We start from the raw sequence: 16,476 nt of genomic DNA, 5'->3' as shown, positions 1-16,476 counted from the left end.
TGTGAGCACAACTAGAGAAATCTCTGCTCCTCAGTGGGCGTACATTGCACTCCCTGGCACTGTGTGTAGATGTTACAGGCGATCACAGCAGCTCAGGAAGCACAGGACAGAGCAGGGAGCAATGGCTAACTCATAGCAACAGATGGCAACCCTTCTATGCAGCTACAGCTTAGCCAAATTCAGAGGGAAAACATTTTATTTCTCCTTTCATTGCTGGGGCTTTACCTTTAGCATGTTCCTTCTGAAGTTTCAAACTTAATATTCTTGACTGACTCAGGTTCTTCTGCCAGCCTACCTTCAGAAGGAAATTGATCTGAAAAGTTTTCCTCCCCTTTTGTTCATGCTCTGGTCTTTTTTATGTTGATTTTTTCAATGACAATGACTGGCATTTTATGAAATTGTCTTCTGGAGTCACAAAGTAATTTTGTTTATGCAACTGAGATACAGAAGGGAGGTGGAGAAACGAGATGTGGAAGCCTTCAATATCTTTTATTTCACACCACTGAGCTTAGAGTTTACTGATGAAAAAGATAACATTGTTTCTTGGATCAAACTCATTGATCAGCTCCCTGACTTTATATTAAAGTCTATACATACACTACGAAGCCACTGATCCAAATCCTGACAAGGATCACCTGACCCTTCTCTCTTTTAAGGTAGCTAATTTGGAAGTTGCACAGTTTATGTGTGTCTTCCATCAAGATCTTCAGGAGCACTGCTTACTTCATTCTTCAGGGTTGTCACATTTCATGGGCACGGCGACATCCACTCTCATTTGCATCATCTCCTGCATGATGGATTACACAGAAGTGTCCTTCACTGTGCCACATTCAGTGCAGTTCTTGCCTCTGATTAAAGTATGCTAGAGTAGCTCCACCTAAAGCTGTGCAAGCACGGCAGGGGTTCACACAGGAACACAGGAACTGCCATACAAGATCATATCAGTGGTCCATCAAGACCCAGACCCTGTCTAGCACTGACCAGTGCCAGATGTTTCCAAAGGAAGCACACAGCTCCACTAATTTAGCTCAGAGCTAAATTTGTTTTTTAACCTGAGGCAGTTAAGAAAATCCTGAAAGCTGAAGGTTTACACTCGTGCTATTTAATCCTTAGTCATGTAAGACCTAGGCTTTCACAGATGCTCATGGGAACAGGCTCTTGCCAGGTACCAATCACAGTGATGTATTTATTTATAGGTGAAAGAACAACTCAAGAAGGGATCGCTTCTTGTGAATCTCAAGGTCAGTGGTACTTCCCCAGGCTCAGGGTGACGGCATCTGATCGCCACTGAAGCAACCAACAAGCTTCAAGACAGAAACCTGTCTGATAGCTGTGAAATATTCTCATAGGCTTGTCATTTTTTTCGGTTATATATATAAATATATACACGCAAACACATATACATGTACAAACACACACATATACACACAGACAGCCTTTTCGCCACTGCAGCCACTTCATAAAGCACATGGACCTTTCCATGAGGTCAGCATATGCCAGCCAAGGATCAAAGCCTGGTAGCTGCTTGCCATCCATCCTGCCCCAGATGACAGACAGAACGATTATAAGCTTGCAGCGCAGGAGCAGGAAAACCAGCCTGCTCGAGTATTAGTCTAGGAAAAGAGAAAACCCACTGCACCACAAGCATGCTAACACACTTAGAGAAAACAACTGCCTCCAAGTGGCATTTATTGCAAGCCATCAGAACCCCAATTCACCACAGAAGGATAATGATTTTAGGGTGACCTGCCTGCTCTCACATGCTTTGACGGATATGAAATGGAATATGTGGTGTGTCTTGGAAAGCTCTCCTAACCAATTTGCTGCAAGGCAATAGGGTGATATTACTGGGTTGTGAAGTCTCTCAAAATTCTGTACGACAGGTTTCAGAGACTAACTGGGGAAATGTATTAGGAAAACAAAGGAAGGAAAAGAAAAGGGGAATTTGCAGGACTCTGAGGGATAACAGATTTGCTGTTTCAGCTTGAATGTTCAGAAGTTGTTTCCTATTTCTACAAATAAAGTGTGAGCTAAATCTTAGGTTGCTGGAGATAATGTGAGCTGTGATGGTAAGCCTCTCTGTTCCTGCACTGGTTCTATTTAGGGTGGTACTATGGAGACCACATTCTCATGGCAGTGGTGGCTGTATATCAAGAAAAAGAGCCTGCCTTCCTTTTTGATTATAACACCCATTTCATAGTTTTCTATATGTCCACTTCCAAGCTACATCAACACACAACAGGACTTTTCAACCCATACACATTTACACAGTACTCATGAAAATAAACAAAGGGTCTCAATAAAGGGTCTCACAGGGTTTATTGAACACACTCCAGTTACTGCTTGGCCACAAAAGCAAATATCGGCAGCTAGTCCTTACTGTGGACTATCACTCTCTGCTGGAGTGCTGGAAGAGTGCAGCAGTGGATTTAAAAAATAATTACACCGCACACTAACTTGTGGTACCCGTATGATCCCAATTATATGAAGCAACATCTGTGGCCCATGCAGCCAGAAAAAGAGGCTTTGACTGAGCTGCAGCTCTGCTGCAGCAAGTGAAGTTTCTGCTAACAGAGTCCTGCAGCAGGAGACCATTACAGCTGAGTGCTGGGTGCACCATCCCATTCTGCACCTCGAAACCTGGCAAAAGTGGGTAAGCAGGTAACAGGAAGGATTTTACAGTTCTGTAGCATTTAAGCCCTTTTCAGTGAATATTCAGTTCCAAGTGATAAAGACAACACCCAACAAGCTCCGTTTTAAATGTCCTAGAAGTGACTGGTTTCCATGATCATGAAGAACCTGGCACACTGGAGTGGGGGCTGAAAAGCTGCCATAAATCAAATAAGCAGCTGGAGTCTGTGTGCCCAGAAAGCATTTACCACCAAGACAGGATGAGTTCTGCTGCCCCATGGCCAAGGCATCTTGCTCTCTGCTCTCCTCTCCTAGCTAAAGGAATCACTAAAAAAATTTGCAAGTGAGGATTTGCACCCTTCCATTCCCTTTTGCAGGCATATTACAGCATACTTGCTCAGTTTGGCAGACAGCACAGCTCTAACCATGCTTTTCCCAATACAAGTTAACCTATCCTTCTATCCTATGTGTGACCTGCTGAATAACAGGTCTCACAAAGCATGCAGAGGAGGCTTTATGACCCTTGAAGAAAATAAACCAGACTAGCATGTGACATTGGCTGTTCACAGCTGCATGAATAAGGAGGCAGGAATTCTCTCTGTAACTGGCTGGGAAAAAAATAATTGCATATATAGCTCCTCCTAGGAATGATATAAAATCTTTTTTTAAAAAAAAATAGGTATTTTTAAAAGGGAGATTTAGAGGCAAGCTGAATACAAGGGATGCTGTCTGATTATATTTTTTTTTCTTTTTGCAGGAAAGGGTCCTTTTTCAATGCTGTTTGTAAATGTCTTTAAAACACAGCCAAAGTAATAGGAATACAATCAATATTAGATATGAACAGAGACACTTTTTCTGTAGCTGCAATTAGCTATTTTCAAAGAGCAGGCCATGAATAATGTATGCAAAAGGGTGGGTGGGGGAGTTACTTATTTTTTCTTTAAGCAGATTATTTTAGCATGGATGAAAGACTACCAAGCTAAAGAATAGTGTTCAATATCACGCAGTGTATAAACAGCTGTGGCTTAGCACATAATAAAAGCCATTAAGGGGCTGAGCCAAAAACCTCATAGCTAGCTCCTCTAGCTATGAGGAGGGGAAGGAGGCAAAGTAACGTGTAATAATTGCTTAGATTCATGTTTGCCATTCAGCCTTTGTGTATGAGTCCATTCTGCGGACTAAGATCTCACCTTGCTCTTCATTAGGTTTTTCTAAACTGCTTTGAACAGTATCTTGGCTTTTTTGGAACATTTTTTTTTTTTGTTTGTTTGTTTTTGTTTGTTTTTTTTTTTTTTTTTTTTTTTTTTTAATACCAAGGCTGCCAGATCACTCAGACATTAAGATCTAGAATATGAATTGTCCACACATGCAGATAACAGGTGAAAACAACAGAAGTCATCCCAACATTGGCTCTGGGTGGCTCTAGGAGGCTCTATGCATGCTGTGCCTGTGGCTAAGCAGGACAACTACTTGCTTACTTCTACCTCAGAGCAAGGAGTGGCAGAGGATGTAAAAACCTTTGGTCCATCCTCTTCACTGCATGGACTAGCCAAGCCCACGAAGGGTGAAATAAAAATTTACCTTCATTACAATAGGAGAGGACATTTTCCAAGCCTGGTGCTCAGGCACCTGTCCCTCTGCTGAGCTAATTTGCCACCTTGCTCCTCTGCTGCCTTCTCATTTGCAGCATGGGTCTTTATTAAGAGGTTACCTCACACCTCTGCCACACCAAACTCACACTGGCACATTTTCCTTGCTTCTGGCTATGATTCAGCATCCCCCCAGCCTGAGGGGTTGTGCAGAGTGCAAGTCTTGGTTAGAAAAGCAAAAGTCTGAGCTGATTTTGCGGTGAAGTCTATCCTTGGATTTGCATGCGTTTGCCTCCAAGTCAGCAAATAGCTCCAACACGGTAGGCTTTGCATAACCATATTACCACAGGTCTTTAGTTAATACACTTTTCCCCTCTGTTAACGCACAAACAAATAAAGGCATTTTACCTCATGTTCTCCTTCCTGTGAACTGTCACATACATTTCATAGACTCTCCCTTGTGGAACGGCCCCCATTGGGATCAGCAGGCTTACTCCTGCAGAACAGAAGAGACACAAAAGATAAAATGAAGAAAAAACCCAGAGGCAAGCAGGCCTCTGAAAAGGAGTGACAGAGGAGGCAGAAGATGAAACCTGCAATGCCAAATTTTCACCCAACCTCACCAGCAGACTCTGCATGACCTCAGCAACCAGGAGAAAAAGCATTTACTGTAACCCAGCCATCTCCAGTGCTCAGCTAGCCTGTTCTTTTTCCTCTTGTGTGTTGGCACTGAAATATGGGAGTGGAGAAGAGGACTTTCTTTCCTTCCCTTTTATTTAAAGCGCAGACAGATGGTTATGCTTCTACTTACCTTGTAAAATGATGGAAAAATGAACGACTCTGACAAAGATTTCCAACAGTTGTAACAGGACACCTCTCCCTAGGCAATTCTTACTTAATTAAAATCAGGGAAGATAGATAGTGGAACACTGTCCCAGGAAGCAACAAGAACTAGTTGTTTCCTGAAAGATGGCTTCTGCGACTGGCATCCCGTCTTTTAATGCACTCAGCTTCTAATTAGACTACCAGGGAGGCAAAATTGGGCTGCCTGGTATTTTGAATGTGCCTAACCCTGTAAAATGGCTCAAAATTCAGGTATCCAAGCTTGAAAAACATGTGGATAAATACACTCAGTGCCCTTTTCAGAGGTGATTAGTTGCACATTTGATTAAAAACCACTGTTCTTACACTACTACCATTTCAGAAACCTCCTGTCATTACATGACAAACATGGCGCGTGAACCAGCTATTTCACTCTGCTGGACGCATCTCAGCCAGCTGTCTTTGCAGATGTGGGTTAGCTGGGAATCAGTGGCAAGGCTTTTAATATAGTTATTACTACATAACTGAAAACAAACCTACAGGCAGATTATTTACATATATGCATATGTACAAGACAGGCTTTACAGAAACCTTGCATGGCTCGGTCTCTTTTGTTTAGCATATGTGGTTTGGTTATGCTGGAGACCTCTCCTGTGCTGGTGTACAGGGGCTCAGTCCCATATCTGGCTTTGAAGGGGAAGGATTAGTGAGGAAAGCATTTTCCATGAATGCCTTCTGACACTTGTTTCTTTATTGGCCTGTTACAACCTCACCTGTGCAGGTTCTCAGCTGTAACAGGGCAGATGTAGCATAAAAGAAAGGCTTTGATCATATCATTGGGAGGATATACCTATATCTAGAAGCAGCACAGAGGCATACATGGTAGCAGTAGACAGATTGACATACTTTACAAAATGTATTTTAATCATTTTAAAGGGATCACAGCAATAAATAACCTTTTTTTTTTTTTTTTTTTTTTTTTTACAAATTGATATTAATATATGTGAATTAAATGTGACTAATAGACTTTGCTGACAATGTGCACCACCGCTGCATAAGAAACCTGAATATTAATATCTACCTTCAGGTACTATTTAGAGAAATGTGAAATCCAGGACTGTATAGCATGAATTATCTACATCGCTTAGCAGTCAGCACCAGATTTCTTTAAGTATTTTTTACTTAAATCTAACAGCTATTTTTGCCCCCTCTTCCACGGTAGCTCAGAGACGAGGGCTACTGCTCACTGACCACTTTTGTCTGCTTCCTGGAAGGGCCAAACCACCTAGGTCCTGGGCCACCCAGGCATTTTGCTTTCTCTGCAACATCAACAAACAAGAAAAGGTTCAGTAAAGGAGCAGGAGACAAGGGTAGGCACCGTTTCCTTAGTCAGGGCATTGTGCTATAAAATAGCCAAGAGCTGACCACAATATGTAAAGGAAGAAGGCAGAAATGCCATGAAACCTTGAGCTACCATTTCAGGTCTTTGTGACCTGTGGTCTCACATGTACTGTGGTCCTACCTGGCCTGAGAGCTCCTGAGAAACTGGGTAGGGGGACTCCTGACCACTGTGTAGCCTGCATATCCCCCACAGCCAGTGTTTTATCCATTTGATTCAACCCCACTCTAGATGTTAGTGTTGCTCTTAATTAGCATGCCAAACCCACAGGAACATCTAGGTGCTGAAATTCCTATGAACGTCAACACATCACTTAGGAACCAAACAGCAGTATGGCTTTCCTCCAAAATCCAGCTGTGAGAGCTGAGCTCTCCCAAGGCTGCCCAGGAGCTCCCTGCATGCTCTGAAATGGCCTCCCAGTGCTGGGGGTGGGCCTGAGGGGGGCCGCCAGCCTGGCCTCCGACTGTATGAGAAAGACTGAGCAGCACTTTGCAACTACATCAAAAGGCACTTGATGCTCAGTCCCTCTCTTTCCTAGTTGTAAAAAAGTCAACAATACATATAACAAGGAGAGAAATATGGAGAAGGCACTCTTGCACCTTATTTTCCTTGGGTATATAATGTGTGCTGGAAACAAAATCCTTCCAAAAATTAGTATTCTGCTGTCCTACTTCAATGCCACAGAGTCTGAGATAAATTGGAAGTGGAACAACTGATTTGTGTTTTAATTAATTTGTCTTTTTTATGTGTGATGACAAGATTGAGACTTTCTGGCTTAGAGACCCTTTCCTAGAACTGCATGAAAGGAAAAGGTGAAGGGTGCTGAATGGCACTTCGCACACGGAAGCTCTGAAGCCTCACGTGTCTCAGAAAGCAGCTAAAAGACCTGCAATATTCTGTTTAAAAGGTGACCAGGACTTTGGGAAAAGAATATTTGAAGTATCTTTTGAAGTAGACCTCAGCGAGAGGAAAAAAAAAAAACCCTGTTTGTTCAGAACAAAGAAAAGGCAGAGTCCCAGGAGTGACCCTGCTTTTTCCTGCACAAAAGCAAGCTAACTCCAGTTGAAAACACAAAACTGTGCCTTTAAGCCAACATGGCTAGCACTTACCTGAATTGGGAATTACTAGGTGACCTCCTAAGGAGTTGAAGGTCCCAAATGCAGTGCACGACGGGTCAGTTTGCCGAGCAAGGCTCTGGTTCTTCATGTTCAGGGTCTCGTTCTCCAGCAGAGACTGCGTAATCTGTGGGGACAGCTTGGAGGAGAAGTCTGAGAGGTCATCCTGGGGGGTGACTGCACCGGAGGTGTTATAAACCTTGATCTTCAGGTTGGGCAGGGGGTCCAGGATTGGAGAATTGGTCATTGGGATTTTATCAGAGACATCATGCAAGGCATAAACAGGACCCCTGTACATGGCTGCAGCAGAAGTGAGGTCTGGTGGTACCACCAGGAGGTCTGCATTGGAGATGAGAAGGAAGAACCATATTACTTCTCTACTCTGATGACTTCTGGGTGACAATTTGGGGTTGCATTCTATGTTTTGCCTTTCATACCAAAGGTTGATACACAAAGTCTTTGCAGACTGACCTTTGCCTCCTTTTCCATGCACCTCTCCAACAAACTTCCATGGCTTGTATTGCCCCAACTGCTATAGAATCTAATTTTCATACAAAATTACAGCATGTTTCTGCTTTAAAGGTTCTTCACTGGGATTTTTTTTCCAGGCTGCACTCTGAATTCAAGTACAACATGCTTAACTTCAGGACAAGAAGCTCTCCTTACTCTGTGGACCTAATTCCTAATTTTATTAACTAAGTGCCCCTCCCTAAATGCTGAGAATCGTTAACCAATTTATCTAATTGGCCTAATGACAGCATTCCTGAAGTAAAAGACAGAACAAATTAATGATGTCATCATGCCTGTGACTCCCCACAGTTTGGGATTAGTACCTGCATCACACTTTTTGGAGATTTGTTTTAGAAGTATCTCCAGCAAAGTAAATGACACTTCTGCTAATCTTTCACATGACGACTCTCTTGTCATTGCAGCTCTCACTTTGATTTGTTCTTCTGGCACACATATTGGAAAAAAGAGAAACTCTTCAGAAAGCTACCACTATCTTTAGAGTGTGGGGTTTCATTCCAGCCAATGAAGTGTGGATGTGGAAATAATCAAGCTGTTATGCACCAGTGACAGAAATGCTCATTATTAAATGATCTACTAATACTTCTTCTACAACGAAAGTACAGTACTTAAACTACTATTTATGCCTGTGGAGACAAGGCACAGGGAAAAAAGCTGTTAGTGAAACAAAAGGGAGGAAGATGTGATAGAGTTACTGGACTGTAATATCACTCCTGTGACGGATTCTGCCTCCGTTGTTTCTGTCAGAGCTTTGCCTTTGATTTAAATATGAGCTGGACCTGTATTTCCATAAATGTCTCTGTGTTTGTTTCTAACATTGATGCTTTCTTCAGAAGTTAAATTCCTCTGCTTTATGCTCTTGAGCACATCTGAAAAAACGCCAACGTGGGTTTTTGAGCACTTGCCTATCGGAAACAAATGGATATGAACTTTCTCCCTTTTATCAAGTGCCAACAAGCATCCACTGAGTATCATTCATGCAGCCCAAGAGACTACGACCTTATAGCACCTCCCTGAATTGGTCAACATGGAGTGAAATGACAACTAACCTTGTCTTGCAGCCTTGATGTTAACAGGCTGAAATCCCCCATTTAGTGCCGAGGAGTCAATAATATCCGACTCAAAGTCACGGTGGTTCTTGCGATAGACAAACAGGGCTACGACCACGGAAATAGCCAGGCATACGATCACAGCTATGACGATCCCGACGTAGAGAGCAACGTCATCTGAGTCAGGAGCAGCTAGAGGGAGAGAGGCCAGGAACCTTGAAGAATTGTGCACCTCACAGGGACTTTCAAGAAAACACATTATTGTTTCCTACAGATATTTACTACCTTTTTTATAGGTTAATTTAAAATCCATTTCCAAAGCTATATAACTGGTCTATGCCTTTTTGATAGAAAATGATCTTTGATTTCTCTCTAACTTGTGTTCTCTTTCACTGTCTACTCATTCATCTGTCTGGTACACAGGCTGTGTGGTTACTAAGGATAACATGTTACAGACTCAGCCTTATGAAGCAAATTCACCCTGTCAAATAAAATAGTATGTCTTAATGACATAGTATCATAATTTTGGTATTTAGTGGTTCATCTGATAAAAAAAGAGCCCATGCTGTGAGTTTTTAAACTTCAGAAGCCTTATTTTTCCCTTTTAAAAAAGTACAAAAAAAAACCCCAAACCGTCTATTTTCTATGGAATACCTGGAATATCAGGATAGATCTTTGAGTCTGCTTTTTTTGAATTAGAACATGTCAAACCATTATTCCCTTCTATCCATTTCCTTTTTAAAAAACCCAACCTAGTAAAGCAGAGAATCAAACACTGATTTCTCATCACTGGCATTAACACACACGTATTTGGATAAAAGCTGAATCAAGCACAAGAAATAATGTGGCAATTCACCAAAAGGAACCCAGATTTATTATAGCTGTCTTGTGAGAAAATGGCTATGATATTTCTACTAGCTGCTTGTACCGTATCTTCAGCACTAATTCCAGTCTAATCTCTAACATCATTATCCACCAGGCATTTTTTTTCCAAAAGTCCGGATATGTGATCAAAATTTGATGTGTTTCTATACCGTGAAGAATCCCAGTTTTAGAAATAGCATAATGAAAAAAAGAAAGTGCAAAAACAAATCAAACTTTTTTACTACGCCATTTTTGTTACTTTGAAACATGTGAAATCATTTATATTTTTTTGCTCCCCGCCTTTTAGCCATTTAAGCTAACCTGCCCTCCAGCTGCAGAGGTGAGAGCTGGCAGATGTTACCAGGGACTGATCAATCTCTGTAAGATGCTGGCTATCGGACCTTCAATATACCAGCCTTGAAACATCACATATTTTTCCCTAGCAGTTCAGGAAGCAGATCTCTGAGTCCCAGCTCAAAGGAAAGTTACCTCTCCATCACATTTCTTTCATTTGCTAAAGAAATTTTTGTAGGAAGAGGGTTCATTCTCTCCAGTTTCTGTCTCTGTTGCAGAACCTTCTCCCGTTTTCCTCATGCATAAGGACTGTTACCATTCTGTGTCAACCCACTGACAGCAAAACATTGTGATTGCTGTCAAGCAAGCAGCATGCCATTTAGTCTGCCAAACAGGTTCCCCTTTGCCTAGTCGGACAGAGTTGGCATAACAGTAAAGCTTGACCCAAGGAACAGCATCAAATTAGCATTCAGGAACATAAAATCAAACATTAAACTTACAAGAAAATCCATATTCATTCTGGGTTCTCTGTTCAGTTGAAATAGGATAAATGAAACCTTAAAAAGAAAGAAATTAAACAAAAATGGAAACAAAATCAAATTAATGAGGAGAACAAAAAAGGGAAGCATGAAAAATGGTTTAATTAAAAAAAGAAGTAAAGAAAACTGATGGCACTTTAAAATTCTGATACAGCACAGAATTATGATTTTGCATCCCCTGTCTCCTCCAGAGCCTTACTAAGAATTAATAAGCAGGCAGATTGAATTTCTAAGCCAAAATCGGTCTCGAGTCACTAACTTTGGAGTGCTTAAAGTCTTTCTTTTATTGAGCATAAACTCTAATGGATCTAATTTATTTCAGACATCAAGGGTCATTAGCATATGGAAAGTCTTTTTTCCCTATCCCTGCCATATGCTTTAATTCCCAGGACATGTTCGGTGAGGCTCTAAACAGTTTTTTTATTTAATTATAGTAGCTTGCTGTTGATCTAATAGAGCTAAAGGAGACCTGTCGTCACCGGTCAGAGGTTAAATACCCATTCGCTGAGCAGAGTCCATGCACAAAGCACTCTCTCTGTATCTCCTTGAAATTATTTTATCCTATCTTTAATACACGTTCAATAGGAATTCCTCAGGGAGCAAAGAATTTGTCAGCAAACGGGAAACTGAGTGGCTTCTCTTTGAAATTATTACAAAATCAATAAGGCCCCTGGGGTCATAACATTATTTACTTGAAATCTTTGCAAGTACCATATATCGACAAAATCATAACAAAATTTACAGCTGTATTTTGGAATGGATAAATACAAGAGATCGTTTCCTTTGTCTCTTTTTTTCTGCATCTCCTACAGCATGGCATGCTGGAGCTGCTTAGGTCGCACACAAGTTCTAGGAACTCAGTAAGCATCTCCCAGCTGCTTTCCATCCATATGGGAAAGGAGTGAAATGCTCCAAGTCCCATCCTGCTGGAAAGCTAAATGACAGATCCAAAGTGGGAGAGTCACTGTTAGGGACAGGATTAGAGTCAGTGTAAGGCAGAACGTATGTCTCCTCCATCACCTTCCCTTCAGTGCTTTTGAAGGGAATCTCACCCCCTCTCCTTGGATTGCGCTGCAAGGAGCTCACACAGCCAGGGACTCCCTGCAGGTAAAACGAATCTGGAAAATACACACTGGCATGTGCCTAATGCACAGGACCACACTACAGGCAGACCACAGGAATAATCCCAAGCTCCCAGAAATGCTGTGCTTGGGTGCTTGGCATCTGTTGTGCTTTACGTATGTCTTCCTGCTTGGCTACACTGCTTGCTAATGAAGTTATAGTCAACCCCAACTGCAGGTATAGACACACCTCCCCCCAAAGTTTCCAGACATTAACTATTGCATAAATGCTACCTTAAATGAAATACCAGAGCACGAAGAACTGCATTTTGCTGATGATGTTTTTTTCTGAGGCATCATGGGACAGACTGCATTGCCTGTAATATCTATTTAAGACTTCATTTCTCAGCAACAATTCCAGCTTTACAATTGTTTTTAGAAATATTATGTTCTTACATTCATTTATTTGGTTCCTTGAGGTAAGTTCACCTATATGTACTCTCAAGACACATAATCTTTCATACTAACTGCTTCCTACTTCTACTAGTGTACTCCATGTATTGACCATAAAAAGTCAGGCCAGCAACTTCTGAGGGCTCATCATGTCTGGGCATGAATTTACAGCACCCTAGTTACTCCCCACTTACTCCCCAGATGAAAGCTGAGGCCCATATTTAGTCAACCTAAATTTCAGCTATAGCCTTATGCCCAATATTTCCTTTGGCAAGATCTCTCTGGAGACAAAGTGGCAGCCAGCAGGAAATATGAGGCACAAGGACAAGTTGGAATTTAGGCTCGCTGCATCTCTGAATGCCTTTTTGACTCGTACTCAAGTCCCCTGGAAAAGCTGAGGATGTTTCCATGCATTTCTTGTACCCCTGTATGTTCCTGGGGAAGATGGCACAGGGCAGCACACGTCCCCTGGCTCTGCGTCACCCACAGAGCTCAAGCTCACCCGTGCAGAGCCAGAAAGGCTGTTCCTCTCTCCTTACAGTGCATTTCAGCCGGCAAGTTTTGCATTCAGGGTTGTGCATCGTCCCTGCCACATCTGAAGTGATTTAGCAGCTGCCACTCGACGGGCACAAAGGAGGGCACTGCCTGGATTAGCTGTGATGTTATTGAAAGCGTTCTTTCCTCACGGGAAAATGGAAATACAGATTCAAGTCTTTCCACCAAAATAAACAAGCGTGATCCTCAAATACTCTAAAAGAAATTTACCTAATTGCAACCTCTTCATAGACCCTGTTTGTCACAAACACTTGAATCTTACAAGTTTGCATAGATTCTCTTACTGATAAATATGGAGAACATCCTTGCAGCTACATAAGTGACACGAATTTCTTCAGCAGAAATGTTTTCTGTATGTGTTCAAAGGCACATCTATTAAAACAGGAGGAAGAGGTGAGGATACTGCTTTCTGCTTCCATTAGCCTCGCAAACCAACGTGCTTAGTAAAGTCAGCTTGATTTTATTCTCCTTTGTGTGTTGCAAACGGAACCAAGCACCCAACCCCAGCCAACTGCTGCCACGCAAACAGCCTGGCTTGCACAAGTGCAAGGATACGCTTTCAGTTTGAACAACATGGGCATTTTGCATAGAGGGAAGACATGGGTGAGGTGGAAGGGTTGAGGGCTGCTGAGTGAGATGTCATGTGTTTGAGTCATGGACATGCCAATTTTTTGCTGAGGGGTAAGAGTCACAGCTGACCAACCTGGCTGTAGATGGATAGGTGGCCACCAGTACTGGATGTGAAGTCCTTGCTGAGGTGATGGCACTACACAAGCTAGGCTGTGCTGCTTACACAACCCTGTTTGTTCACAGTATATGAGCAGGCTCCCCTGGCTGAAGCTAGTAGAGACCTTAACTTGAGTTGACTTCCAGCATCCCAGCCAAGCAGGCAACCCCAGCTGATTGCTGGTCGAACACCAGCTCCATTTGCCAACTAAACACATTTGTCATAGATCACTCTAACACCACAACTACAGATGCCTTCTGTCATTTGGGCAGGACTTTTTAGCATAAAGCTACCTTTGAACACTCTTCTGTCATGAAAGTAGTCTTCCAAAAGGGAGTGGGCATTGCAGTGGCAAGGGGAAGGCTTGCAGCCATGTGCTGTTGGGGGTGACTGGGCAGGAGGTAGGGTTATTGCCATGCTCCCAGCACAAGAGCACAGGTATTGCTTTAGAAAGTCGGCTTTCACACTGGTCCCTCTGACTATGCCTTCAGACAATAAGAAAGGACATTTTCATCAGATAATGATGCAAACCTGCTGGGATTAGTAACTGAAATAATGAAGAATGACTTGCCTCCTCTCTTCAAAAGCAACTGCAGTGAAAAGAAATCTTTTTTCTTGTGGTTGTTTTATTCTAATTATTTTTTTTTTCCTCCTTGTATCAACAGCACTGCTTGGCGAGTACCTGAGGGACTTTACGAGGATCATCACAAATTTTAACGAGGGTGAGTATAGAAAGGTGCTGGTGTGTTTGACTAGAAAGGTTGCTGAGGCTGCTGACTCACACTCAGAACAGCTGGTTTCACAGTGAGCTACTTGCTTTGAGAAAAGTAATTTAAGCTTATTCCTACAGTTTGTTGAGAAATGTACATTTTCAAAGGGGCTTTTGATGTTTTGTTGTGTAACTTAATGCTGGATGAATAAAACAGTAATAATCATACTTTACACTCACATAGTCCCTCCTGTTTGCAGTTCTCAGAGGCTTACCAAAAGTGGTTATTTGTTTGCCTAATTTTACAAGTATCTCACCCTATGTCGTACCTGGAGAATTGGTGGGAGGCTTGGGTTAATGCACAGAACTTGTGCCCCTGTAATTGCATGGTAAACACATTCATTAAAAAGTCTTAAATTAAGTTGATGTTTCTCTATGCATTCTAATTTATATTACAATTTAGGCTTGTAAATACATTTTTCGTCCTTGTGGAAGTGCTTCTACTAAGTGTTAAAGGTGGGCTTCTTTTAACTGAAGTAATTACACTAGCACAGATCCTTTGTACAAATGCAGATGTATCATTATAAAGGTGCATTACGTAGGCATTGCCTATTCTCTTTCTACAAAGCATGTGAAAAGCAATTTAAGCAGCTTTATAATGATGTAACACACTGGGAAAAGTGGAGGAGAGTGAATATGTACTGGAAAGATAAACCAGTCCAATGCTGGTATATAGAAAAGACTTCAGCAAGCTTTTTATCCATTTAGTTTAACTCAATTTCAGCATCAGTCACACTTGCACTGATTTGGGAAATTGTGACCATTTAACTAAATAGATTTTGAAGCTCATTTAATTAGTTTGGTGCAGTTTGTGAAGGCAGATGATCCCCAAACATTGGAAGTATAGAATGAGCGTTCTGGTCCCACATGTCTTGCTCTGACCTTCTGGAAACACATTTGTGCCAGAGGCCACAGGAGACATGACAGTGGGTCCCTGTGGCTGAATGGCCTTCAGCATATCTGCATGTGTGGGATCATCTGCCTGAGGGACTTAGCTTTGACAAATAAGCAGGCTGACCCTCTTTACAGCATGAATTAATCTGCTACAATTTTCCTTGGGAGGAGTAGATAAACATTCTGCCAAGTTGAAAAAAAATGAAGCATTTGGGAATGGAGAATCTCAGATAATTGTGCAGAGATTATGGCACTGAGTCCCTTGACACTGAAATTTAAATAGTCTGTCACCAGATAGTCATCAAAACAACTTTTCTAAGCTCTCTCTTTTTCTGCTGGGGAAGAATTTAGCCCTCGGCATATTCATGGCCATATATATATATATATATATATATATATATATATATATATATATATATACACACACACACCCATAGTGCTCAGACTGGGAATTCAGTATCATGACCATGGGCATCCTGATCTCCTGTGTTTGATTTACCTGGAAAGCCCTGGAAATATACTGTCTTGGCCTGCAAACTGGTATATTTTAAAGACAACTTTTATCCCTGTGGTATAAAACACTAGATCCCAGCTTCATGAAGAGGGAACTTTGTAAATGGCTCCCCTTTTTGGCCTTTAATAGATTTTGCTAGCTTTTCAGCCATGATGAATTTGTATTAATGGATATCAATTTTAGAGTGAATTGATCAGATGATGAAAATATTTACTCTGTTGCTTGCAGAAAATAAAATGCTCGTATAAGAGAAAAATTCCCAGTTTTCTATTTGTGTTTTCCCCAGCTACTTTCCCTCTTCCCAACAACTAGGTGAGATGGTGGAGTAGCTGAAAGTGGTCTTTCTGGGCACTTATTTACTAGGGCTTGTGCAGTTTGGGTCATATTTACAAAAATATTTGCCATTAACCTGCAAAGAAATTGCTTTATACCATTAGCTGCTGAGGTTAATGATACATATTTTGTGAGAGCTGGAGACATACACTTTGATTTCATAAAGTGAAGATGACATAAAGCATGCCATAACTGCTTGTTTCTTTAATGCTTCATGTTTTAATCTGGCACCAGTTGTTTCTAATCTATAAACGCTCTTCACTTTACCCTCTATGTAGTAGTTTCAAAAGGAGCGAAGGTCATGTAATTATGTGGTCCTTTTGGAAGCCTAGCCACATGA

The 16,476-nt window shown here is 41.6% G+C and overlaps 1 protein-coding gene across 3 annotated transcripts in view; it reads right to left on the bottom strand.

The window, feature by feature from the left end:
• The window catches only part of UNC5C (unc-5 netrin receptor C), a 266,667-nt gene that overhangs the window by 23,062 nt on the left and 227,129 nt on the right, over nucleotides 1–16,476 (bottom strand). For 2 of the 3 annotated variants that reach the window (XM_080368783.1, XM_080368785.1), the window contains exons 8-11: nucleotides 10,792–10,848; nucleotides 9,134–9,325; nucleotides 7,551–7,895; nucleotides 4,629–4,716 (exon numbers count right to left, since the gene is read on the bottom strand). In XM_080368783.1, the coding sequence (XP_080224909.1) occupies nucleotides 4,629–4,716; nucleotides 7,551–7,895; nucleotides 9,134–9,325; nucleotides 10,792–10,848 (682 nt within the window). The remainder of the gene's footprint in view (nucleotides 1–4,628; nucleotides 4,717–7,550; nucleotides 7,896–9,133; nucleotides 9,326–10,791; nucleotides 10,849–16,476) is intronic. The other variant, XM_080368784.1, reaches the window with a different exon arrangement.

This window comes from Falco punctatus, assembly GCF_963210335.1.
Source record: "Falco punctatus genome assembly, chromosome: 1".
NCBI classification, from domain to species: domain Eukaryota; kingdom Metazoa; phylum Chordata; class Aves; order Falconiformes; family Falconidae; genus Falco; species Falco punctatus.
Note: the sequence above shows the minus strand (reverse complement) of the source record. Positions and strands in the feature narration are given on the sequence as shown.